Source organism: Lemur catta, chromosome 2, assembly GCF_020740605.2.
Source record: "Lemur catta isolate mLemCat1 chromosome 2, mLemCat1.pri, whole genome shotgun sequence".
Lineage (NCBI taxonomy): Eukaryota > Metazoa > Chordata > Mammalia > Primates > Lemuridae > Lemur > Lemur catta.
This window is the reverse complement of record NC_059129.1, coordinates 24,829,495-24,857,163: the sequence shown is the minus strand read 5'-3', so window position 1 is coordinate 24,857,163 and position 27,669 is coordinate 24,829,495. Positions and strand designations below refer to the sequence as shown.

General features: G+C 39.5%; 1 protein-coding gene across 1 annotated transcript; it reads right to left on the bottom strand.

Moving 5' to 3' along the window:
• Positions 1-27,349, bottom strand: ARPC1A (actin related protein 2/3 complex subunit 1A). The gene is made up of 10 exons (XM_045541346.1): positions 27,222-27,349; positions 22,534-22,626; positions 18,125-18,229; positions 12,051-12,273; positions 9,441-9,548; positions 7,142-7,354; positions 4,684-4,759; positions 4,274-4,467; positions 2,122-2,212; positions 1-381 (listed from the first exon to the last, which is right to left on the bottom strand). The coding sequence occupies exons 2-10, from the start codon at positions 22,595-22,597 to the stop codon at positions 343-345; spliced, it is 1,113 nt and encodes a 370-aa protein (XP_045397302.1). The 5' UTR covers positions 22,598-22,626; positions 27,222-27,349; the 3' UTR covers positions 1-342.
• Positions 27,350-27,669: the final 320 nt, after the last annotated feature.

Sequence of the window (27,669 nt, the reverse complement as noted above, 5' to 3'; positions counted from 1 at the left end):
CCACATTCAGTATTTTAATTTAATTTTCTAGTGGACAATTTACATATCTCCCTCACCCTTTCCTTTAAGTTAGTGTGACAATTTTCCATAATAAACTACTTAAAGAGAAGCTTTGGTCAAGAATGGAATGAAATAGCCAAAAAAAAAAAAAAAAAAAAAAAAAATCACTGCTGCTTTTAAAAAACCAACACTTTCACCAATTTTATACTCAAACAAAACCACACACTATTTGCACGATATGTGTTTTCAGTGTTTCCTTGGGGCTGGCTTTCCTCACCATCCAATGGCAGAGCTGTGGTCAGCCACCGTTTGTCCTGCTGGATGGCAGAGGCTCACTCAGCTTCACATTATCCGGAGGCCCTGGATAGAAGACTCTAAGGTCTTGAAAAAGGTGGGAAGAAGACAGATCACTACTGAGGACTGTCCATCCTGGAGCTTTCCCCATGGTACACTACTCCCCCTTCCTCCTTGGCTGAGGTGCAGGACCTCGTCCTCCCAGATTTGGCCCCACCCCGACTCTCCCAGCACTCACCCTGCAGAGACTCTCCAGGACTGGGCTGTCCTCCAGGCCATGTACTCATTGTCCCCATCATCCTAACCCACAGGCTCTGGGCACAGCCCTCACTCCTCCGTACTCTTAAGGCACGTACTTCCTCCCTGTGTCACCAGCCCATGTACCTTGCCTCCTCACTACACTCTACATGCCCCAGTGGCAGGCTCTCCTATGCTCCAGCCGGCCTGGTACAGGGACCCAAGGATAAAGGGTTGAGCTGCAGCTGCCCAGGTGGTGATCATTACATAGGAATGGAGATGTCCAGGACATAAAGACGGGAAGGTGAAAGGAGAGGGGAGACTTTAGAGGAAGACTATTTTTCCAAAAAGTATGTTGGAGGATTTTCTATACTAAGTATTTGACCCAAGGCAAGGGGAATCAAACATCATGGAAATGCACAGGTAGTGGCAAACCTGTGTAAATGTTGGCCTATTTTGGAGGTTAACAAATAGTGAAGTTAAACTCAGAGCCACAGACAGGGGCCATTTTTCTCTCACCCGTACTCCTCTTCCTCCCTGGTTCCTGTCTCACCCACCATCTGCCAATGCCCAGCTAGAGAGGGTGGAGTCCTCCTGGATTTGTCCCTCATTGTCAAGAGCCTTCCATTTAGCCTCCACAATCTCTCTCCAGTCCAGAACCTCTTGGCCTCATCTCCTGCCACTGCAGGGGTTCACATCCTCATCACTTGCTCATTGCACTCAGGAGCTCTGCCCAGATCCCACAGTGGCCCCGTGCAGACCATCCACCTACAGCCCGGTGCCTTTCTACTTAAGTTCTGAAACAGCTCCAGCTGTCTGCAGACAATGCCCAGGGTCTTCTCCGTGGCCTTGCCATGGCTCTTTTTTCAAGTTACACCTTGTGCTTCTGTTGGAGTCCCCAGTGCTGGGGACGCAGCACGCGCTCCCTGAACCCCAGGCTGCTCTGTCTGTGCTGCCCTTGCAGCCTGGATGCGCACCTCTGCTTCCTCAGCTCATAGTTCCCCCTCCCCCTCCCCAACCCCACTGAAGCTGGAGATACAGCTCAGATACAACCTCTTCCCTGCAGTGGTGCAGCCCATGTACCCGCCGCATCCCTCTGGATGAAAACAGAGGCACTGCCTTCTATTCTGGAGCCCCGTCTAACACCCCTCACACAGCATCAGGGCCTACCTCTCTCTTCTACCAGACAAGCCCCTCAGGGTCTCCTTCATCTTGATATCCTCAGTACCCAGCACCCTGCCTGGCACCCGGGAGACACTTAGTGAACATTTACCAAATTGATTACAGTAAATCATAACAATATATCTATATAGTTAAACCTAGGCTGGTGTCCAACACAGGGCCTGCTTCAAAAACAGCACTCAGTTTTTCCTCAATGAATAAATGGACACCTAGAAGTATGTATTCCATCTCATTGAGAATGCGTGGTTCCCTTCTGCTGAGGACTTACAGGTTTTAAAGAGAACTACAGTCTAATGTTCTACATTTCTGATGTATACTGGATTTGACACTTTTCTTCAAGAAATGAGAGACATTCTTCTCACAAGAGTTTTAACACAAACAAGATTTGTTCTGAAAGGTAGAAAATACCTTGAAATCCCAAATTGTCATGGCTCCATCGATGCCAGTAGTGCAAAATTTGCGACAATCTTGCTTGTCCACCTCATAAATAGACACTTGACTGAAAAAAGAAAAACAAAAGAGATTATAAGGTATATAGCAGAAGTGAGCCCAACCTTCCTGACTAATAGTGTAAGGGCAGCTTAAGGAAATGAATTATCTTTCAACTCCTGAATATTAACTTGTCCATCACCATTAGGCTACAGCATCTGGCTCAGAAAATATCCAAAAGCATTTTATTACTAGATGTCCAGAAAAGACAAGACTGAAAGGGGGAAATGGTAAGAACCTGCATTAATCAGAGTGTTTTAGGGAAGCAGGGATGACCCAGCCCACATGGCATGCAGATGCTTGGGAGCAGGTTGTAGGCAGGACAGCAGCAATGATGGAAACAATCTGTATTTTTTTAAAAAAACTAGAGGCATGATAAAGCCTGACTTAAATCCAACTGGCTCCAAACAAAATCCCCCAAATCACCCTCCAAGATAGCCAGTGCATATAAGTTGAAAGCCCTTCTTGCATTTAAAATTAATCATTATAAATGTTTGCAGTGGACATACCACCAGATTCCAACCAAGCCAAGCAGAGGAACAGAGAAATGAAACAACTTGTCTTAGCCTAATTATCTAGAAAGTTTTCAAGACAATCAGTTCCAAAGCTCAGACAATATTTTTCTTTCTCCTATAAATGTCTAGAATTTATCCTGTTGGAGAATGGCAAACCATGGCACACACTGCCTATTTTCACACAGCCTATGACCTAAGAATGGCCTTTACATTTTTAAATGGTTGGAAAAAAATTAAAAGAAGACTATAATCTCATGGTGTCAAAATGATGTGAAATCCAGATTTCAGTGTCCATAAAGTTTTACTGGAACATAGCCAAGTTGTTCATTTGCATATTGTCTATTTGTTGTTTCTGTGACAGACAGTAGAGTTGAGTAGTTATGACAGAAACTCTACGGCCCCTCAGAGCCTAAAAGACTTACTATCTTGTCCCTTACAGAAAAAGTTAGCTGATACAGCTCTATGGCAAAGAGGACCTAACTTCTGCAAATGAAAGTAGACTATCCAATTGGCAAGGATTTGTCTTTATTTTTCACCTAAAAGTCTCAGAGAGGTGATGAGAACTGTTTCCTTCCTGACACATAGTCTGCATGGAAGCTTGGACAGAAAAACCTGAAAGGTGTAGAGAAACAGTAAATTTTGCTATACCTTCAAGTTCTTATTTTTCTTTTTTTGCAACAACCTATTCCAAGTGAAAGGTTTTTGTTTTTCAATAGAGCACAGACATTTTCAACCTATTTTACGTCTAACTGCCCCTTCCGCTAAACATAGAGAAAAGCACAACCTGCATTTCATAATTCTCTCAAAGAGAAAGTCTAGAGGTTTCCATTATTCCTCTTGCCATCGACATCGCAATAAAAGTCTTCCAACACAAAAGGTCTAGTCAAAGAGAAAATCCTATGGTACTCAACTCAGAACACAATAATTTATAATATCAAGAATATGTTACTTTCTTATTGATATTAAAAAAATATTACACTATTCCTCTAGGTTTAAAAAATAAATCAAGCTTTCTGGACAAAATGTAATTCTATTGTCTTATATAATCACACATACCTGGTAAACAACCAATCAAGAGACTCCTCAGCTTTGTCGTAATGATAAGAAATTGTTTCTCTAATTAAATCATCTTCCTGCTTGTATACATTACTTGAAATGATAGCTAGAGTTACCTTTTCAAACAGGATATATCTGTCCTTCGCTAGTGGAGGAACACGGCACTCAGGAAGGCCGCCCTTGGTTCTCAACCGAGCTGTTGAGAAGGTGAGCTCTGGGAAGAGGCCGCCCCCACAGGCCCCCACCTCAGTCTGCAACAGGATCCACGCCCCTCCCACTGGATGCCCAATACATCTGCACCGTGAAGGACAGAGTGACTCTATCATGAGCTGAAAATAAGAGCCCGCAGTCGGGAAGATGCAGACTTCTCTCTGTGCTCGTTCCTAAGGGGATACCTGGGCCTGCAGTGCTTAGAACTTTTGTAGGTACCCAGTTAGGAAACAGTGAGGGGAAGGAGGGCATCTTGGTCACCTAACCACTTCTCCACAGATGGCACCTACGTGATGCTATTCTGGTGCAGCGTCTCCAAGGCTGTATTGCGGTCCTCGGTCGTGGCCCTCTTGTCCATGTTGCGGAAACGTTCCATGGCAGACATGTTGCGCTGGATGCTCTGTTTTGGAATGTCTAACTTGGAGACAAAGGTCAAGCAGCCGCGGTCATCATAGTTAAAGAGCATTGGGCAGCAGTCATGGCCCTGAAACAAGATATCAGTCAGCCCCTGGAGGGTACGCTGCCCACCTACCACCTCTTCAGCAGAATATTCACCATTACAGGCACCTCTTACTCTTAAAAGCTCTGTTTCTTCTAAAAGGCTGTTCTACTTTGTGGCAGTGTAACAGAGCATGCATTGTTCCTGGTCTGGAGAATCACATACAGTGCCCCACAATGAAGAATGAAGAGAAATACTTACAGCAGCCACAACGCTATTCTCAGACACAAACGATACACTCAGGAGTGGCAGGAACTCTGTTTTCAGAGTTGAGACCCTAAACACAAGAACGTTTGTTACCCCAAGATTAAACAGACCATGTAGCTTCTTTATAGACACAGAAGACCACAAAGGACCCATTCTCACAGGGCTTCTTCAGTATCAACGAACACTTATGTTTAAAAGGAGCCCCATGACCTCAACTTGTAGGAATCTCAAGCATGAGGCGACCCTGAAGTGACCTTCAGAAACTGAGGCCTTCAGCTCTCCCTGGCCTGTTCTCCGCCCTCCTCTGAGGTCCCTCCCAATTACTGGTCCCCAGGAAGCCTTCGCTCTTCCATCTCTGCTCTTGCCCCTGCACCCTTCTGCTCCAAGCGCAGGATCTGCTCCTCTTGCTTATCCAAAGTCACTCCAGGCTTTGGAAGCTCGTGATGGGATCACTTCCATGAAGCTTTCCTGGATCACTCAGCCTAAAGGGGCTTCTCCTTTCTCTCACTTCTTCAAGTTCTGCTCTTACTGTCACTATCACTCATTGAGTGAATGCCCTAGACTGTAATCCTTTCCTCACCTGTGCTCACCAGGGCTCCTAGAGGGCTGTGACCACACAGGTATTTACTGGCAGCCAGGCACTATGCAAGGGCCTAGAGCTACCAAGACGAACAAAACCCAGTCTTGGTCAGCCAGGAGTTCATACTTGAATGGGCTGTGTCTGTGTGAGCAGGCGTAGGCGCGCGTGCGTGTGTGTGTGTGTGCGTGTGTGTGTGTGTGTGTGTGTGTGTAGTAGTTATTTACTCCTGCACCTGGCAAAGAGGTTCCACAGGTATGGCTGGGTCAAACCCATTGGTTGATAAATTAGGAGTGCCTAACTTCATGCAAAAGGTGCCACATTTTAAAAGCTAACTATATATGTCTCAGAAGACCCCTTAATAAAGTTGGTACTGGATTAAAGAACACATCATCTTAAGCCCTTACGGTGGTATACCTGACTTTTACTACCTGAAATATTTATGTTGCAGAAGGGGAAGGGTGAAGGATATAATCTAACTTGCAGGGCTAGAAAATGCAAATCAGAAGTCAGTAAGAGGGTAGACAGGGACTTGTAATAAGCACGTGCTAAAAACTTACTTTGTGTTACAACAAATCATATAAAAATCAAATAACACTAGCATTAAAATATTATTGAATGTCAAAAAGCAAATCATCGTTCAAAGTGTATAACATGGCCGGTGTGGTGGCTCACGCCTGTAATCCTAGCACTCTGGAAGGCTGAGGCAGAGGGACTGCTTGAGGCCAGGAGTTCGAGATCAGCCTGAGCAAAAGCAAGACTCCGTCTCTAGCAAAAATAGAAAAAATTAGCCAGGCATGATGGTGCACGCCTGTAGTCCCACCTACTTGGGAGGCTGAGGCAGGAGTATTGCTTGAGCCCAGAATTTGAGGTTGCATTGAGCTATGATGATGCCACCACACTCTAGGCTGGGCAACAAAGAAAGACTCTGTCTCAAAAAAAAAAGTATAACATAATCCAATTTATGTTTAAAATGAAAAGATATTTAAGTGCCTATATATGTACAGAAATCTTCTGAAAGACTACATTTATAATGGAGGGAGGACTTTTTAAAAAAATAAAATTAACCAAAAAAACCCCACATATAATCCAATTAGAAAAAAAATCGTCTCTGAAATGTCACATTGTTCACATTCACTGACCCTTACTCCCTCTGGGGCACCTGACTCCCTGACTTGACAGGCAGTGTCACCCAATGTGAGTTTAACGATCAGTTACCTTTAGCTGCCAATGGAAAAAGATTCACCAGGAAAGAACAAAGATTTATAAGAGGAAAAGGATTCTAATCTTCTCTTTTCCTCCAAAATATAATGAGCAGAATGAATTCTGACATCGGACAGGGTGCTTTAAGGTTGAGCAGGCGCCCCACTCGCAAAGGAGTCACCGCAATTTGAGTTCTTCCAGCACACAACAGATGTCGCATCAAGGGTTTCTGTGTATTACTAAATGGAAGTCCCAAATTAATGGAGTCATTGTTCATTGACTATCCAGACTAAGAACGTCTCTCCTATTTAATTTAAGGCCAGTGGATGACATTTATATGTTGTAAGGAATTCAGAGTTAACAGACCAAATTGGCCATTTTGAAGGGACCCTTATCAGCAGGAAACCAGGACAGTTCTTCAAAGGAATCACTATCAGTACTTCCACTATCAATACTTCCTAGAAGTATTTCCAGAAGTAAGACCAAACTCTTTAAAATTTCCCAAACAGACCATTTAAATCTGTCTGTAACTGTAAGGGCTGCCTTGCAGTTCCGGTTGGGGTTTCTATGCTCGTGTCCTGTACTTATACCCTGGGAAGGGCAGCCTTACTCCAGCTGGTGGGAGATCCTACCCCCTGCTCCCTACCTTTCAAACAAAAGGCAAATACTCACTGCACACTTTTCGAGGCATCAGCAACAGATACAGTGCTGTCGTGACTGACCCAGGCCAGGCGGCTCCCACTGGCAGAGAAGCTGACCCCATGGACCCAGCCGCCTGTGCCACTGCCCCCAAACTCTGACATCAGCTGACCAAAAGGCATCTTGCTGCCCCAGGGCGTACTGGCTGGCTTTTCATCCACTTCTTTAATATAGGCAGAAAACACTCTGCAGTATAAAGGGCAAGGAAAGAAGGAAAAAGCCAATGAAAATATATGTATGTAGAAATAGGCCACAGGCAGCTATCATAAGGTATCCTAGAATGCAAAGAGGTTGACTTGTAAAAACAAAACAAAACAAAACATAATGGACAAGTTCAGCTACACAAACCTCTCAAGTCACACAATGGTTCTAAGGGCTGCTTATTGGTGAGTGCAAGTTTGGCAAATCCATACTCAATCAACAGATAGTCACAGAGCACCTCCTATGTGTCAGGCTCTAGGTAATGAACACAAAAGCACCACTTGCCCATGGACTGCACATTCTGGGGAGACCTTGCTGTCCTACTGCTCCCCCCCTTGCCCAATCTGACCTTGCTAAATTACCACAGCATTCTTTCCTGTCTACTTCACTGTCATTCTCAGCACAGTACTCCAGGAAGCCCACACAGTCAACAGTAGGAGAGAGGAGACTATTTGCCACCCCACAACACACCAATAATATTAACTTATTTAAAGGCAGAGGGACCCAAAGAGAAAGCCAAGCGTGAGAAAGAGTGGGCAGGCTCCCTAGTGCTGCCAGGTGACAGATTGGGATCGCCTCACCCTCAGGCCCATTGGCCAGTCTTTGTGGCAATTAAGTCTGAGATGAAGGTGGGTCCTTTACAGCTGGTGTCATCAGTTTTTTTCTAACTCTCTTTATCTAACTCCATGCAGCTGTGTGTGAGGATGTGTCGGCCCAGAGTAAGGGAGGGGACGGGACAAATGAGAACAGCTGAAGATATATCCTTTTAGTCCCTTTTTGCCCTCCAATGCTATTTCTACTTTGTACATCTTCTCTTTATTATTATTTTTATTTATTTATTTATTAAAAATGTTAAGAGTATTACGGGGTATCTCTTCTCTTTAGACAACTTCTGAACCTAAAGGGTCCCTAAAAGAACCGGGGTATTCCCTTCCCCCTCCACCTGAAATGACAATGGCAGCAGCAGCTCTAGAAGAGATAGCACGCAGGACAGTGAGTTATCTGCAAGTTAGAAGATGTGATGTTAAAGTCATTGTGCTTTAAATCAGAGGCTGCTTTGGGTGGTTCTCAGCTGCCAGCTTGAGAATGCAGATGGAACAGATCCATTCCCACAGGACTGCAAGCCAAAGAAAAGTTTATTTGTGGAAATTAATATGAACAAAAGAATTGCAACCTATTTTCACAATCAGATTTTCGGACATACCACAAGAATCCACCTAGTTTAGTGCCAGCTAGTTCCATTTTTCAAGGGAGCTAGAATGACTCTGGTTAACAGATCACAAACAGAACTCCAGAATATAAAGTGCCTTGACGTATATGAAGTACCATAACTCCCATCTCTGCAGCCCAACTCACACACACAATTTTCAAACCTTAGGTATACCTGAATATAAATCACCATCCAGGTTTTCTGGAAACTGTCCACATAGTTACTGAAGAAAAGTGCATTCCATTTCTCAACCCACCATATAGTCAACATGAAGCAACATTATTTGCTGTTCTTTCAGCTAAGGGGGAAAAAAGCCTTCATGATAAAGAACAATTTTAAAAAGCAATTATACAGTATGATCCTTAAAGCTCTTAGCAAAGTGGCCGCGTTTCTTCTAGCCTCATGCTAATGACAAATAAAAAGCTTTAACTGAAAAGAACAGCACAATAATAGCTCAGCAGTGCACTGTTTAGCTATGTTTTGTTAATCTTCATTTCACTCTGGAATCTGCAGAGTCCGCAGCCTAGAATATGAAATGAGAAATAATACTGTAGCCGACTAAGGGAGAGAGAGAAAGAGACGAAAAAGACAGAGTGCACATGCTAATCCTCCACTTTAAACCACGGATATTCTGCCTGAAGAAAACTTTCCTGACCCTGTCCTTGCCTCTCCCTCCTACCCCACTTCCAAGTCCATTTCTTTCTACCTCAGTGACTTAGGCATGAGCTCCTCTTGTAGATCACAAGATGCTTTCAACTTGGAGTCCCTCACAGTGCCTAGCAAGTAAGGAACCCTATACATACATTTGTTGAAGGATGAACAACGAGCAGCTCAAGTCTATCAACTCTCATTTGTTCCCACCTGCATTTGAAGTCACATGATCCTGCTGCCAGCAAAACATTGTTGGGATGCCAATCCAAGCTGAGGACTGTGGAGCGAATCGGCTTTTTAATGTGCTTGCTTACCCACCTACGAGAGGAGAAAAACTATTTTAGTTTAGCCACACATCCAGTGAATCCCCAAATGACCTACAAATGTGTCAGGTGAAAATACCTAAGCATGGTTCTTCCGTTGGCCACCAGGCCTCCCGACAGACAGAAGGTGCATCTCTAAAGGACAGAGAGGAGAAGAGCCATCAACGGTCCCTTCTGTTTTCCTGTCTTTTAGGCTTTGCCATTCTCATCAAAGCAGCAGGTTTCCAGAGGTCCTCATTAGTTAAGTATTGATTAGCTTGGTTACTGTCCTATGAGATTTCAGACTACATGTGACATTAATCTTTGAGATAAAATTTGAAGTTTGAAATTACTTAAATTTTTATTGTAAGTATTCACTGATTTGCTATTCCATTTTCGGTTAATTTTGAGTTGTAAGCATCTCCTTTACAAGTTTCCATGAAGCTGCAAATTCTTTTTATTCTTTTTCACAGAGAAATCACAACCAAGAAATTAGAAGAACCTCTTGTTGGGGATTAGCCTCTAACTAATTCTCTAGCATCATTCAAAAAAGCTATTTATTTATGTCTAAGACCAGTCATTATTTTGGCTTAACTAATTCAATTTGTGCTCCGAAACTGTTGTTTAAAAACCAATCATTTCCAGTTGTTCAAGAGTTGAGAGACTTAATTTTGAGCCAAGTGCCTTTCGTTGAATGCTAAATTACTTTTCTACAGAATATTTTTCATACAAACCTATCTGAAAAAGTTCATTCTGAAAAAGACAATATTCAGAATTGTTTTATATTGTAATTCTTTTTTTATTTTTTTTCATTTTTTTTTTTTTTTTTGCGGGTTGCGGAAGGGGATGGGGAGTCTATAATTCTTTTTAAATTAAGGAAAAGAGTGGCAAACAAAATAAGCAGTTCGTATGATTGAATTATAGGCTTCTGAGAGATTGTTTTAAAGTACTCACGTGAAATATGAAATATTATCTATAGCTGAGAAACCACCCTGAACATATAACTTATTCAAAAACAACACCTTTGACCATAGTTAAGTCCAATTTACCTATATTTGAGAATAATTTTCAGTGCATAAAAAGGTAAACAATACTGAGGTTGAAGCTTAACTAGGAAGAAAAGTTTCTTACACAATTTAATAAGACTTCAAGGACTACTAGCTGACATAAAGTTTAGCCATGTAGGAATATTAATGAAATTTGTTTCCTTTCCTTTCCTTTTTTATTTTTTGTAGAGACAGGGTTTCATTATGTTGCCCAGGCTGGTCTCAAACTCATGGCCTCAAGTGATCCTCCAGCCTCGGCCTCCTGGAGTGCTGGGATTACAGGCATGAGCCACTATGCCCAGCTGAGTTTTTTGTGTTTTTGTGGGTTTTTTGTTTGTTTGTTTGTTTTTATTTATGAGACAGGTATCATTCTGGATACTAGGCTGGAGTGCACTGGTACAATCAAAGCTCACAATGATCCCAAACTCCTGGGCTCAAGCAATCCTCCCGCCTAAATTCGATTCTTATCTCCTCATTACAACAAACCTTCCCAATGACTTTTAGCAGGCAACACTTTGTTAGCCTTATTTTTCACACATGCTTGAAAGAAAAATTCAACTTTTAAATTCATAATTCATCATATTACAAATTCATAGACTCTCTTTCCAAAGAATAAAAATTCCTGAGGTTTTACTGAATTACAAAGGTAACATAATAATCCCTTCCTTTCACTGTTTCAGCAGAATACAAAAAGTAAAACTACTACAGAGAGTAATGTGTACTCTGCTATTTTTAGCAGAATCACAAACACTGCCAGTTTTGTACTAAATGACAATTCCATGGTGAAGGATATTTACCATCATTCTGAATGCATGCCAGGTAGAATAGAGTTGTTTTCTTATCAAAATAAGCAGGAAGGAGTAGCTCAAATCAGTTACTTAGCCATAAAATAAACTTCTGTATTTTGACTGGCTCAGTTACAAGTGATTTATAAAAAAAAAAAGTACAACATCCTGATTATACTTCTTAGATTCTGGTGAATTTTCACTTCAATCGTTTAAACAAGTAAAATGTTCTACCAAGACACAGATTTGATTAGCAAATAAACCTTAAAGAAAGGAGAACATTGTCTTCTGTAAGAATCCCAGATATAGTGAGAAAAAAATTATTCCTCAGGACACTGAGACTCTTTCAAGTTTATGATTCATTTATCAGAGTAAGAAAATAGCAATTTGTGCAGTACAGAGTGAGAACAGTAGTAGCATCTTGCAGAACAAACAAGTTAGGAGATCAGAGCATGAAAACAATAGGTGTACATTAATATCAGAAGTGAGATTTAATTCAATGTGCACATGAGAAGGAAAAATGCTCAGAGAGAATGAAGAATTTCAAAGGAAAAAAAAAACCTCTAGATGAGGAAAAACTGGAGTTATACTTAAGCCTTCACATGTGCTTCAAGAAATCACCAAGAACAGAGCAGTTTAAACATAAATTTTATACAATAAAATAAAAAATGTTCTGATGTTACTCACCAGTCATTTTCAGACTCGAAGTAACAAACAGAAATGAGTCGTGCTCCACTTCCCACAGCAAATTTGTTCTCTAGGGGGGACCACTTCACAAAAGTGGCTGCACGATTAATTCTCAGGATCACCAGGGTTGGCTTCCAGACACCATCTTTCTGACTCCAGACATAGGCATTGCGGTCTGCCCCACAAGTGACGATGCGGTCGCTCTTGGGAGCCCAGTCAATACCTGCAAATGAGATGTGGGTCACCTGCTTTGTCCAGTCAATGACAACAGACTGTGGCACAGGCAAGTGGACACTGGTATGGTGGACCAGATGTGGGCTTGGTACTTTCCTTCCCAGCCCCATCCTTCCCCCATCTACAGTGCTGATCACCACCTCACACAAAGGCAAGGATGTTTCTCTGCAAAGTACGGGGACTCAGGATCCCCCATGAGGCCAGGCAGAAAGAACAGAGCTGTTTTATAATGCAGTTTTATAACTTCAGAGTTTATAAAACTAAGCAGGGGCATTCTTTCCATTCATTCATAGGTTCTAAAGATCCTAAATGTCTGAAGATCCATTACCTTTTTCTTTTCTCTTTACTAGATTTTTTTGGTCTGAAAGTAACTTTATTCATTCATTAACAGACCTCATTCCACGATATTAACTGACAGTCTGCAACATGGCATTCAACTAAAACAGCACACAGGGTAAATAAAAATAATCTTTAAAGAGAGAAAAATATAAATTGTGATTCATTACATATTCTTCTGAAGATCAGTGTCAGTTAAACCATACAAAATACCTTTTCTACATGATGTACATTCTGTGAAAGAGTCCCTGAGTATCTCTGCATCTAAACTAGGAAATATCTAAATATGTTTCTAAATGTAAGGTTTATTTTACTTGTTTGACCAGACTTTTACTTATCTGGTACTTCTGTGAAGGATCCCAAAATCAAGGTCGTTTGTTATACACCAAAAGCAAAATTTACTATGACTCAATCATTTTATATTTGTTGATGAGGTATTTTCTATAAATATAATTTCACATTAAAAAGTACAGAAATATTACTAATAAATTTTTATTATAGGTAGCACTCCAAAAATTAAAATTAACACTATTAACATTTATATGGAAAAAGAATATAAATCAAAGTCTCAATTTGTCATAAATCAGAGTGACATCAGTAGTATGAAAAGTTTATTCACTCATTCACCTACATCAATAGTAAGCTCAATTTTCTGTACCACTGAAGGAAAAAAACATGGCACACTGTATTCTAAGTGATGTATATTTTGATTTTAAATTTATTCGAGGTAAATAAAATCTTTATTAGATTTTAGATTTTATTTTTCACTACAAAAGCAATACCCATGCGTTTTTAAAAGACAAACATCACAAAGGGACATGCAGAAAGTCAAAGCCCTGTCTCCATTCTTTATGTCCCTACACAATCCTTCCCCCAAATGGTGTGAATATCATAGCAAACATTTTCTCCTGATTTTTATAAATTAGTATACATTATTTCAGAACACTGATTTTACAATTCCCTAAATCATCCCTCCATTGGTGACCATTTTGTTGGTTTCCAATCACTTGTCAGAATAGATAAAATTGGATTTTTTTTTTTTTTTTTTTTTGCTTGACCTTTACTGCTTAAAAAATTGAAATTTTTAAACATTCAGGGCACATACTTTTTGCTCTGGTTAAAATGATTTCACTATGATAAATTCCCCTAAGTGGGAGGCAAAATGTTATTTCTATGAATGGCTTGTTTTCCTAACTTAATTACAAGCCTTCTTACAGAAGGAAGCAAGTCTTTGAAAATATTTGTGGTAAGCAGAACCTAGGATGGCCCCATGATCCAGCCTGCTGGTGATCAAGCCTTTATATGATCCTCTCCCCTTGAGTGTGGGCAGGACCTGTGATTTGCTTCTAACCAAAGGAATGCTGGAAAGGTGATGGGTGATGGGATGTACGTGATTACATGTGCAAGATGACACAAGAGTGTAGCACCAGTCTTGCTAGAGACTCCCATGCTCTCTCCACTGTTGGCTTTGAAGCAAACCGCCATGAATCTTACAGCCACAGGACGTGAATTCTACCAACAACCTGAGGGAGCTTGGAAGTGGATCCCTGGTGCAGCTGCTGATTTCTAATCACCCATCCTGGCTGACAGCTTGATCGTAGCTTCTGAGACCCTATGCAGAGGTCCTGGATATGCTAGGCGCAGACTCTTGACCCACAGAAACTGAAATAATAAACATGTTTCGGTTTAACCTGCTAAGTTTATAGTATTTGTTACACAGCAATAGAAAGCTAATACATCCTCTAATATCCAGAACATTGCCTCATAAAATGAAAGAGCTCAGAGATTTTGGAATGATTTTGACAATCTCAAATTGCACCCCATATCCCATATGACCACCAATCTAATTAAACACACATGTCTTTTATAAGAATTCATGAGGTGCTGGAGCATAAGATGATTTTTTAAAAAAATCAATAGGTCCTTACTCTATACAAAAATTATGAGAAACTGCTATCTGCTTGATCTTATAGTTCTACATCAACTTCTGTAGCCACAGCTTTCATTTGAAAATGAAAGGTGTATAACTATAGTTATAGCCTCAGCTACTTTAGATGACATTAGCTTTTTAAACATTCATTTGTTAAAGAGAGATGGGAAGAGCAAATATTCAGTGAAAGGCAAATTCTCATCTCTTACTAATTTATTTAGCTTTTTATCTTTTCCCCTGTATTCCCACTATCAAATGCCTTTAGAGAGAGAGAGGAATCAAGCGTTCATCCTCCTTCCTAACTGTATCTCAAGGTAACCAAAGAGCAGATGAAGGCAAACTTCTCTTTTATAAAGTATTCCTGCTAATAGAGAAGCAATGATAGATTTAGAATATCACCATCGCAGCCACTACTATAAACTAACAGATATGGGCACTCATTGATAGTTGCTAACATCACAGAAAGAGAGACAAATAGACATTATGTGCCTCCTTGATGAGGCACCTACTACCACCTAACTTCAACTGCCGCTTATAGGAAATACAGAGGACAGATGAATACGTAAAACACCATGGGCCTACAATCAGTGAAATCCAGGCTCTGGGAAACACTACAAGACAATCCAATTTTTTTATTTTCTTAACAAGTAAATTGCAAAAGAAAGAGAGAAGGGAACCTATAAACAAAACAAAAAGATTTAAGAGACATATCAATTCATCACAACCATGTGCATACTTTATTTGGATCCCAATTAAAAGTTACTGGTTATGGGGAAAGGGGGGGGCTAAAAAAAAGTTACTGGTTATTATTAAACAAGATTGGTTATTTTTAAAAAGAAGAATCCTTATCTTTTAGAGATATAAACTGAAATATGAAACAATAAAATGTCTGGGATGTGCTTCAAAATAGTACAGGAAGGGAGTAAGTGAGTTGAGAAGAACAAGATTGGCTGTGGGTTGATAACTGTTGAATTTGGGTGATGGCTATAAGGGGCTCATTATACTATTATGTTTTTTTAATCTGTTTAAAATTTTCCACAGTAAAATGCTTTTTAAAAAGGGGAAGTGATCAAATGTTTAACACAAAAGAATAAACTCAAAGAAAAAAACCCAGAACTCTGATATCCCTGATGTTTGCCATACTCCTTTTCTCTAGAGCACTGACTAGTCTTTTCTTCTAGAATACTTCAGAAGATCTTTTTTTCTTCTGCAGTTACTATGTTTCTGAGAAAATATGTCTGATCTTTGATCTCCTGCCACAGAGTTGTATTTAGATTTTCCCAGCAACAGTTTTTTCAGAGCTAAAAAATGCTATGTGAGTATTTAGACAAAAAACAGGCCCAAGTTCAAAGGACCCCAAAAGAGAAGTAGAGGAGAAAAAGGACATGACTAAATATTTCACATTTTTGGCTATTTCTTTGTCCTTTCATCTTAGCCTTTTCTCATTTAAAAGTATTTCCTAATTCTAAGAGTTCAATTTAAAATATGAGTACTCTTATTCTTAGGCCACGAGGCTACTGGGAAAGGGACTTCAAGCAAATAGGCCAAACTTAATAGAAATAAGGTTGTGGGAAAGCAATAGCAACAAAAATAGAAATGATGTGTTTGGTGCTGGTTTGGTAATACGCTCAGCTCACAGTGTTCACGAGCATCGTAAACAAACCACTGGTAAAAGCAAGAAGGGTGGTCTTGAGTTTTTGCTGAAGAATGCACAATGTCAAAACATGCTAAGTTTTTCTCTGATTTGGGTAAGGATATCTTTAAGCTAATCAGCATTTCAGGTGATTAGGGGCAAAATTCCAGGGTCTGACTAAAAGGAAAAAAAATCATTATAAGTTCTGTTGCTGCCCACTTAAATGGAGAAGGGGAAACAAGACGGCAGTGAGAAATTTGAACTTCAAAAATTATGGAGGATAAGTTTTGATCTACTTGGCCAAATTGTTCAAAGCAATGGGCTCAGTGAATTCTGCCAGAAAATCGGATAAAAAAGAAACCATGATATAAAGATCAAAGAACAAAAGTACTTTCTGAAGAGATCAATAAATGAATATGTTTTTTTATTTTTTTTAAATAGCCAGACATGACTTAATAAAGCAATAAATTCTCTTGAAATTTGGTATCTAAATTTGCTTTACAAAATTCTGAAAACCATTGTAAAAAGTTCTTCAATTCTTTTCCCCACATTTCCCACTTCACGGAATCCATTTTTACCTTTGACAAGTGCTAATCTGCTAGCCACCTCTATCCATCTACTCATTGAATAGTTTTTGTCAAAGACAATAGTTAGTATACTCAGGAACCTGCCCAGAGCAACATACTTCAAGATCCAGTCTTCCATAAGTCAACAAGACAAAAACTCAATGGAAAATGGTCAGGAGTTGTGAATAGGAACATCACAAAAAAAAGAAAACTCAGATCGCTAATACACATCAAAAGTATGTTCAACTTTTCTATTTATCAGGAAAATACAACTTATAGAAACAACTTTCATTCATCCGTCTGACCATATCAAGTACGTGGGGAAATGTGGGTAAATGGGCATTCTCACACAGGGCTGGTGGGAATGAAGGCAATATGATGATGCCTACCAAACTGAGGATGTGCATACTCCTGTGGTGTAACAAGTCTGCCATTTACAAATATTCACAGATATGTACAAAGAGATTGAGGGATGCTCGATTCAGTACTTTAATGTAATATGGAAAAATTGGAAACGTCCTGAATGTCCTTCAGTGGAAGAAAGAGTAAATAAATGAGGCATGAAATGTCAAACAGCCATTAAAAGGAATAAACTTGATCTAGATACACCAACACAGATAAATCTGAGAAACAATGTTGAATGCAAAAGCAAGCTGCAGGAGATAAATGATAAGATACCATTTATGAAACTTTAAAAAATACTAGCCAATATTACTAAAGATTGTTTGCAAATATATGTACATGTATGTTAAGTATTAAAAATGGACTGGGATGACATAGCAAATTACAGACTGCATTCTAGGGGAAAGGAATAAGACTGTTGGTGAGAGGGGACATTACAATTATTTGGAATACTAGTCCTTATTTTTATATCCTTTTTTCTTAAGTTTCCTGACATAAGAAAAGAGATTATTTCCTGGTACAGGGAAAAAAGCTGTTAATTCTGGTGGCAGATAATCTGATATGGGTGTTTGCTACATTATTTTGCTCTTTTCAATATTTTGGGAAGTCTTCCTTGCCCCAAAAATACCACGAAGGAAACTTTTGGAAGATACTTGGGAATACAGTTTGGTCATATTTTCATGTTGTCTAGTTTTCACTTTCATGTCTCATCTCCTAATCTAAGCTCTTTAGACCTCAGGGTAGATTTAGTGCTTTCCATAACACTAGTAGAATGCTGTGTAACCAGCTAGCCTACAAGTGCTTAGCAATTGAGATCATTATTGTGATATTTTCTCAAAATTTTTAAGAAAACTCAGTAAATGCTGTACAACTTTAAATATTATGGCCAACTTAGTTTACTGGGCTCTTTATTTAAACAAAAGAGTACTTAATTTGGAAATATCATACTTAGCTCACGGCTATCATCTTTTACCTGTGATGTGTCCGTTGTGCTCCTTGAGTTCATGAGCTTTCACCCACTGGCTCCCGTTTTTCTTATAGATGTGCACTTCATGATTATTGGGGCTAAGGGCAATTTCTGGAGAAAGAATATAATAGTTAACACCTGAAGTTGAAATTGTCACCAAAAAAAGGGATATGTTACAGCTGGCGTTTTAAAAACAGACTGAAGTAAGGAATAGGAAAGCCATTTTGAAAAAGTCGTTTCCAAATTCACCCCTGAAGAATTCCTTTTAATTTCTGTTAGCTTTTCTGAAACACTAAAAATAGCTTATGGACTCCCAGTACTATCATAGACTCAGAATGGAACCACTAGTTTATCAAAAAACTTGATTCTGCTGATAAACTATACCAAAGTTCTCCTTTACAATAAAGCCAATATAAATAACAAAACAAAATTCTGTTTTAAAGAGAAATCTCCTGGACCAATCAAACATATTATATGAGAAATGGATTTGTTTAAACTCATACAAGTTGAGCATCCCTAATCCGAAAATCTGAAATGCTCCAAAATCCAAAACTTTTTTAGTGTCAACATGAAGCTCAAAGGTCATGCTCAAAGGAAATATTCTTTGGAGTATTTCATATTTCATATTTTTGAATTAGAATGTTCAACCAATATGTATTATGCAAATATTCCAAAATCCCAAAAAGTCCAAAATCCAAAACAATTCTGGTCGCAAGCATTTTGGATAAGGGAAACTCAACTTGTATTGGTGTTATCTTTTTTTTTCCTCCCCTTTCTAGTTCATTCATTCTTTTTCTTTTTATAATTTTCATTTTTTTTAAAGAACCCAACTACTCAATATAGTAAAATTCTTTTTGTTTTTAAACACTGATTTCTTACAATTAAAATTAGGATCTATGATCCAAACTTTCATTGGATTGATTCAAAGTCAATCATTTAAATTTCCCCATCTATATATTCACTTTTCCTTCCCTACTTAGGAAAGGTACATTTGTTTCACAAATGAAACTGTGGAACTAGATAAATATCTAGCTCCCAAATCCTAAGACTTTAAGTGCTTTCTGGAAACCAGTTAATATATTTTTCAAGTTTCTAAGATGCATACAGAGATTTCAAAAGCCAAATCCAAATTTAAACCTGGGAAATGTTATAAATTTCAAATCATAATGTCATAACAAAAATGGTGAGTTATGCTAAATTTATCAAGTAGTTTAAATGAGGACAATGATAACTTGCACCTGTATTAAAAATAACTGGAAATACTCCAAAAACCCATTTTTAGATCGGAAAGTAGAAATAGAAGATATAGGAAACTCAGCCATGAAGCTCTGTGAGCTGATCACAAAACAGAAGCTCTAGATTCACTATTCTGCCATGTTTTATATATTCTGAACTGCCCGATATAGAGGATCTCATCTCTCTTCACTTTACCCAACCATAACCTATAGTGCACTTGGTTCATGTATCAAGATTTATTTAAAAATAAATGTGAACCGTGTCTGAAATGCTTTCAAAACACAGGGAATCTACAGATTCAGAGCAATCCCTATCAAAAGCTCAGCCAGCTTCTTAGTAAAAATTAACAAGTTCATCCTAAAATTCATGTGGAAATGCAAGGGACACAATAACCAAAACAATCTTGAAAAAGAACAAAGTTGGAACTTACACTTTTTGATTTCAAAACTTACTACAAAACTACAGTAAACAAGATAGTGCAGTCCTGGAATTAGGATAAATATACAGAACAATGGAATAGAACTGACAGTCCAGAAATAAACTCTCGTATTTACACTCAGTTGATTTTCAACAAGAGTGCCAAGACAATTCAATTGGAAGAGAAAAGGCTTCACAAAATGGTGCTGGGACAATTGGATATCTGCATGCAAAAGCATAAAGTTGGACCCCCTTCTCACAGCATATATAAAAAGTAACTCAAAATGGATCAAAGACCTAAATAAAATAGCTAAAACTATAAGACTCTTAGAAGGAAACATAGGCATAGGCACACATTTTTGTGACCCTGGATTAGGCAACGGTTTCCTAAGAAACAACAGCAAAAGTACAACCAATAAAAGAAAAAAATAAATACATTGGACATTTTCAAAATTGAAAACTTTTGTGCTTCAAAGAACACCTTTAAGAAAGGGAAAAGACAACCCACAGAATGGGAGAAAATATCTGTGAATCATATATCTGATAAGAGACTTGTATCCAGAATATATAAAGAACTCTCATGACTCAATAATAAAAAGACAACTCAATTTAAAAATGGGCAAAGGGGCCAGGCGTGGTGGCTCACGCCTGTACTCCCAACACTTCGGGAGGCCAAGGTGGGAGGATCCCTTGAGGCCAGGAGTTCAAGACCAGTCCAGGTAACACATCGAGACCGGGTCTCTACTAAAAAAAAAAAAAAAGAAAAAAGAAAAAAACCTGCCAAGGATCTGAATAGACATTCATTTCTCCAAAGAAGATATATGGACAGCCAATAAGCATGTGAAAAGATGTTCAACATCATTAGTCATGAGGAAAATGCAAAGCAAAACCACAATGAGATGCTACTTTATACCTATTGGGAGGGCCATAATAAAAAAGACTGACAATAACAAGTATTGGTGAGGATGTGGAGAAACTGGAACCTTCATACACTGGCAGTAAGAATGTACAACAGTGTGGACATTTTGGAAAACAGTCTGGTAGTTCCTCAAAATATTCAACACAGTTACCATATAGCCCAGTAATTAAAGTCCTACGTGCTTAAGAGAACCGAAAACATATGTCCACATAAAAATTTATATATGAATGTTCACAGCAGCATCATTCACAATAGCCAATATGTGGAAAGAACCCAGAGTTCACCAACTGATGAAAAGATAAACAAAATGTGCCATATCCATACAAAGGAATATTATTCAGCCATAAAAAGGAATAAAGGGGTGGCTCATGCCTGTAATCCTAGCACTCTGGGAGGACGAGGTGGGCGGATTGTTTGAGCTCAGGAGTTCGAGACCAGCCTGGGCAAGAGCGAGACCCCGTCTCTACTAAAAACAGAAAGAAATTATATGGACAACTAAAAATATATATAGAAAAAATTAGCCGGGCATGGTGGCACATGCCTGTAGTCCCAGCTACTCGGGAGGCTGAGGCAGGAGGATTGCTTGAGCCCAGGAGTTTGAGGTTGCTCTGAGGTTGCTGTGAGCTAGGCTGATGCCACGGCACTCTCGTCCAGGCAACAAAGTGAGACTCTGTCTCAAAAAAAAAAAAAAAAAGGAATAAAGTACTTATATATTCTATAACATGGATGACCCTTGAAAACATGCCCAGTGAAAGAAGCTAGATACAAAAAGCCACCTACTGTATGATCCCATTTATTCAAAATGTCCAGAATAGGCAAATCCATATAGACAAAAAGTAAATTAATGGCTGCCTAGGACTGAGGGATTTTGGGGAAAACTGAGTGACTGCTAGTGGGTATAGAGTTTCTTTCTGAGGTGATGAAAATATTCTGAAATTAGTGGTGATTGTTGTGTAACTGTGAATAAATTTAAAACCACTGAATTGTATACTTTAAAAGGGTGAATTTTATGTCATGTGAAGTATATCTTAATAAATATGTTATTTAAAAAAAGACTGTAAATATAATTTTACCCCCCATTTTTTGAGATAGGAGTCCTGCTGTGTTGCCCAGGCTGAACTCAAACTACTGGGCTCAACCAATCCTCCCACCTCAGCCTGCAGAGTAGTTGGGACTACATGTACACACCACCATGCCCAACTAATTTACCTTTTTAAATAACTAATGGGCATACTACGACATATTTGTCTCTGTAGGCATTTTTATTTTTTGTTTTCTACTTCCTTGTTGTAATTTCTGTCACTGTGCTTACTTCTAAAGAGACTTCTCCATCCTTTTATAGTTTGCTGAAGCTAGAAAACTAGAAACTCAAGCTAATTATGAAAAATACAGTAAATGCAAGTTAATAATGTTCTGAATACCTCAGGCATAAACCGTATGTCTCCATAACAGCTTACTTCTAGGTCCTGGTATTCTGATTAAATAATGGATGAGTACTGGTTACTGCACAACCATGTAAGACAATGGGTTCTTAGGGTAATGAAAGATATTTCTGATATAAACTGTCCTCTAAGAGGTACTGTAGAAAAAGAAGTGGACAAGGAACTAGAAGGCTTGGGTGCTAGCAATGCCTCTGACATCAATTTGGTACGTAATTACTGGAAAGAACTTCTATCACCCTGGGCCTTAGTTTCTCTATCTGTAAACCAAAGGACTGATACAGTGCCTTTCTGAATCTATGTCAGTAAATTTATGTTCTTTTCACAAATCACACTGAAATATGTAAACCTTAAATGTGCCAAAGGTACCAAAATAAAAAAAACAAAGTTAACAGAATACTTACGAGTACGATCCCTGTTCCAGGCATGACAGGTGATTGGCTCTAGTAAAAACTGATGCAGGGACATTATTCTTAGTGTTTTCAAAGAATAGAAAGCTGCAATGAGCAACAGAAAAAAGCATTTAAAATGGCAGGCAACCAATATTTAAGTTGTCTGTGGATCTTGAAATGTTTGAGAACAAATAAAACATTGTTCTCCCATTAAAAAAGAATGAATATCAATGTCAAAACTTAATCATTTATTGTACTTTTATGTCAAAACTTAATGATTTATTGTACTTTTATATTATGGCTTCTTAAAAAAAAACAACTTAATCATTTAAATAGAACTAGCATTATAACTCCCAATGTAGAATTTATTCTGTCAAGGGTCATCAATGGACTTTCAAACCGTGGATACAGGATATTCACAGTCTCAAATTATCATCCCACAGATTACTTACTAACTACAAAGGGAAAAACATGGCTTTACAACAAAGAAATCTGGCAGTCACCAAGTGATCAAATTTAGTATCATAAATAGTAGACCAATCTAACCTGATGGGCCTCCTGATGGGAGGCCACACGAAGTGCACATAATTATTTACAGATAGTGACTTAATCTATTATCCAGACAAGAAGACTTCTGAGAGAAAAAGGGGGTACTAATAATAATTATGCTATCACAACAGGTCATAGGACTATCCTGGAGAAACATGGGAAAATGGTCAATCTACCTATGAAGTATTTACACCAAACCTGTTTACTCTAAATCCATCAAGATCCAGACCTAATTTTCAGTTTACAGGAAATAAAGGGGAGAGGAATTACTTAAGCAACACAAGGAAGAAATAAACAAAGCCAGGAAGTGTTCCATTCTACAGAACTGGCCTGGACTATTCAAAAAAGGCAATATGGAAGGAGGGGGATAACTTCTAGATTAAGAGAGCTGTGGAAACCAAATCCAATGAGTGAAAGGTAATTGTAATCTGTATTTTTTAAAATAGCCATAAAGTATATATTTTGTATAATGGGGAAAATTCGAATTTGAACTACATACTACATAAGAATACAGAATTAGTTTCATTTTCTTAGCTATGATAGTGGTCTTACCACCAGGTAGGAGAGTGCCCTAGCTCTTAAGAGATAAAGATGATGAAGTGTTTAGGATGAAGTATGATGTCTTCTGTAACTTATTTTCATTTCACTCAGGACAGAAAAAATATGTAGAGTAAAAATGTGGCAAAATGCTAACAACTGGTAAATCTAGGCAAAGAGTATGTAGGTGTTTACAATGTTACTCTTTAAACTTTTTATTGTAGATAAATGAAAAAGAAGAATTGTAAAATATCATTAAATTAAAAATCAAATAAAATTATCTATTCTATAGGTACCCCCAAATCTAGATCCACTGAACAGGTGAAAATTTTTCAACAAGCAGCCAGCCTTCCTCACCCCCAACTTTATCATTTCTAAGAGGCACTCTCACTATAAACTAGAGTTTCAATATGCTTAAGTATATATAAGTCATGCTAACCTAGGGTGGAGACTGAAATGTGAGATAGGAATTCAAGCAGGAAATGAATGGAAGGGCCACCAGAAGGCTGGGAAGTGAACAATGGAAGTTTAGCTGGCAAAGCAAAAATCAATCTCAACGGAAAGCAGAAGAAACACCTCTGCTATAATAATTGTTGTAAAGGAATCTAAAGATTAAAATAAAAAGTGTACTCTTAAATAACAAACATCTGATATCTTGAACTGGCAGGGAAATGTCAGTGTTTCACATTCTATTCTAAGAGTAAATATATTTAACTCATTACTTTTTTCTTTTATATGTCCTAGGCAGCAAATTGCAACTCACAAATTTTAAAAAGCTTAGTAACTAGAAATTAAAAAAATTTAAATGAACTCAAATGAGACTGTTTAATTTGTTTATTAAAGAAAATAAACTTCCAGATGCTCATTGCATGCTTCTCTGTCTGATACCAGATGCTTACCCTAAATTGTTCCCTCACAACAAGTTTTACTCATAGCTACTCAAAATAATATGTTGTGTCACAAATATCTCCTTAATTAAAAATAACTTAGTTCAAAGCCACATTTGATAAGCTCATTTGTTAATTCAAACAAAATTGGTCTGCAAATTAATAATTTAATGTGAATATCTATGCGTAATAAAAGCACATATCTCACATACAGTTAAAAAAGTGCAGCTGTGGACAAAGTCTTTCTCATTCTTCAATTCAGTTTTATAAGCAATGCAGCAAGGCCTTCATAAGAGGTAAACATTTACACAGTGGCATAATTCTAAAATTGCATTTCTAATTTCACTATATCATTTAAGTTGCATATTTGGATATACACTCAGACCTGTACCCCTTTTATAATCACGTGGTTATTTTAAGTCTGTAGGCCAAGACAACACTCATGTTTGTCAAATTTATAATGCACCTAGTAAACACAGCTTATATTTATAAAAATCAGTGAATGCAGAAGAAATTCATAATGGCCTAAATTTTGTACCAAGAAAGATACCTTCCGTCATAGGGCAATAAATACAATTTCTAAACTATGGTTAGTATTTAAGTGAAATCTGAAAATCTTTTTCTCATAGGGCTAGAGAAGAGAAATAAGGACAAACAAAAAGGTGACATTAAATTTAACAAGTTTCTACTGATGACCTTTCATTGTCTAGCATTAAGAGAAAGAAAAATGATTTATGGCATAGTATGATTCCAGGGACTCCTTACACCTTTTCTTTACCTATTACTTTAAGTACAGAGTCTTTCTGATGCATAGTTAGCCATGGGCTACGCAGCCAAGGTTGGAATCTTGACTTTGACACATACTAGCTATAAGACCCTGGGCAAGTTACTCAATATTTCTAAATCCCATTTTTTAATTCTGTGAAGTGGATATACCACTGACATCAATCACAAGGCTGTGTGGAGGAGGATTAAGTGAGATAACATGTGAAAGCAAGTAGTACAGAGCCTAGCCCAAAATAGATCTCAGTAAGTTAGTTCCTTTTTTTCCTTAGACCCAAGGCTTTTGAACCAATCCCAGAAGTATTTGCCAGTTAGTGTCCTCTGAACTTGAAAACGTTGACATATGCTGTAAATTCTTGGCCCTACTCCTCTGGAGCTTGAAAGTATTCTTACAAGTGGGAATTTCTGCTCCCTGTTTAGGGTCAGTTTTCAAAACTGTGATTCACCTAGTTTCTAATTACTCTCATTACCCAACCCAGTAACATCAGGTACTCCAACAAGGTCACCACACCCTCCTCAGTGTTCAGACAGGCTCCAATTCCAGGCACCAGTCTCACCAGCAGACCATTTTAAACTTCTTTATGCAGAATTTGTTTCAGCACAGGATCAGAAAACTTGATCAAAATACCGCCATTCTCCCTCCAAAGCAGGAGTTTTAATCTTCCAAAATGATCCCTTCCTTTAATTGCGATTAGTAGGCGAAGCCTAGAAGGTCTCAGAATACTTTGAGGTAGGAAGCAGCCAAACAGTTACCCCACTCCCTAACAGGGCAAAAACACTCTCTGGACTGATATCCTCCCCTTTGTTTTTAGATACCTGAAAACCCAGAACGTACATGAAACCAAAAGATTAGATAAAATTGAGAAGAGGGCAGAACTAAGATAATTTCGGTAATTGAAGGAATAACTTGAAGAAGACAGAAGGTTCCAAAACTGAAGTATGAGAACAGATGGCTTCATAATCAAAGACTCTAAGCTACAATTTATTAAGTGCCTACCATGTTCCCAGCAGCGTTGTAAATACCGGGTTGGAGCCAGAAACATAAATCTGACACCATTCTGGTCCTCAAGTCTGGTGGGGTGGGGGGGGGGAGGAGGGACGGGAGAAAGGAAAGACAGCTATGCATAGAATGCCCAGAAGCAGCAATAATAGCTAATATTTATTGAAAAACTACTTTGGGTCAGGAACTATTCCAAGCAATTTATGCAAATAAGTTCACTTGAGCCTCAGGAACCCCCTAAGAATCTTCTTATTGCAGATGAGGAAATACAGGCACAGAGCAGCAGTCTTGCCAGGGTCACCCAACAAAGCGGTGGTGCCAGGATTGGCACTTTGGTAGTCCTACATAAAAGGTTCCACGAAGCGAACAGGAGCGCAGAGAAGGGTGCAGTTGTGACTTGGGGGCAGGCGGCAGTCTTGCGGGGAAATCTTGAAGAACCCGGGGGAAGGTTTTTCTCATTCGCGAAGGTCCCTCAATAAATGAAGGATTGAGGGTTGCCCTAGAGACAAACATTCCATGGGCGCCTACTGTGTGCAGGGACCTATTCTAAAAGCTAAAGAAAGAGATGAATGATCCCTCGGGACGCTCGATTAGGGGGAGATCATTCTGCTTAACACAATTTTACCGACTATGATAAATGCCCACAGAAGAAGTGCAAACAGGGTTATGGGGGCGCAGAAGCAGCCGTTAATTCTGGCATCGGAGGCGGCTTGGAGCTCGAAAATCTAGAGAAAAGCCATCTTTCCGTGGGAACCCGAGGCGCTCACAGAGAACGCGGACCCCCCGCCCCTCTGGAGGCCCGCGCAGGGAGACCGGCCGGCCCCTCCGCCTCGCGGCCCCGCGGCCTAAGCCCCCGCCTCACCGCCCCCGCAGGTCCAAGTCCGGAGTCAGGCCGGGACAGTGGAGGCCAACAGGGCGAGACGCTCGCTCCTGCTGCCCCTTACCTGGGGTGGGGACAGTCCGGACGGGATCGGAGCGGAGAATTCGCGGACTCTGGTCAGTCGACGCGAACGGGCTCCGCGGGCGCGGGCGGAGGACCGAGGCCCAGAGGGAGCGGCTGACAGATCCCGGAAATGGCCACGGCGCCTGCGCAAGCGCGGTCGCGCGGGTGGTCTGCGCATGCGCACGCCTCGGGCGCGCGGCCGGGGGCTGGGCTGGCCGTGGTGGGGGAGGGTCGGCGTCTCAGTGGCCGTGGTGGCCGCTTGGAGGCGGCGCCCCAAAACGCTAGAAGGTGTTGGGGCTGAGCCGTGGACGTCTTACTCCTTTCCTCTGAAAACTTCCTCAGAATTGCCAGCCGAGGTTTGGAGCTTTGGCGGTTTCACAGGTGCTTTTGTCAGGAGATGGGTGAACTGAGGATTGGGGTCTTTGGGGGCTCGTGGACCTGAAGAACTG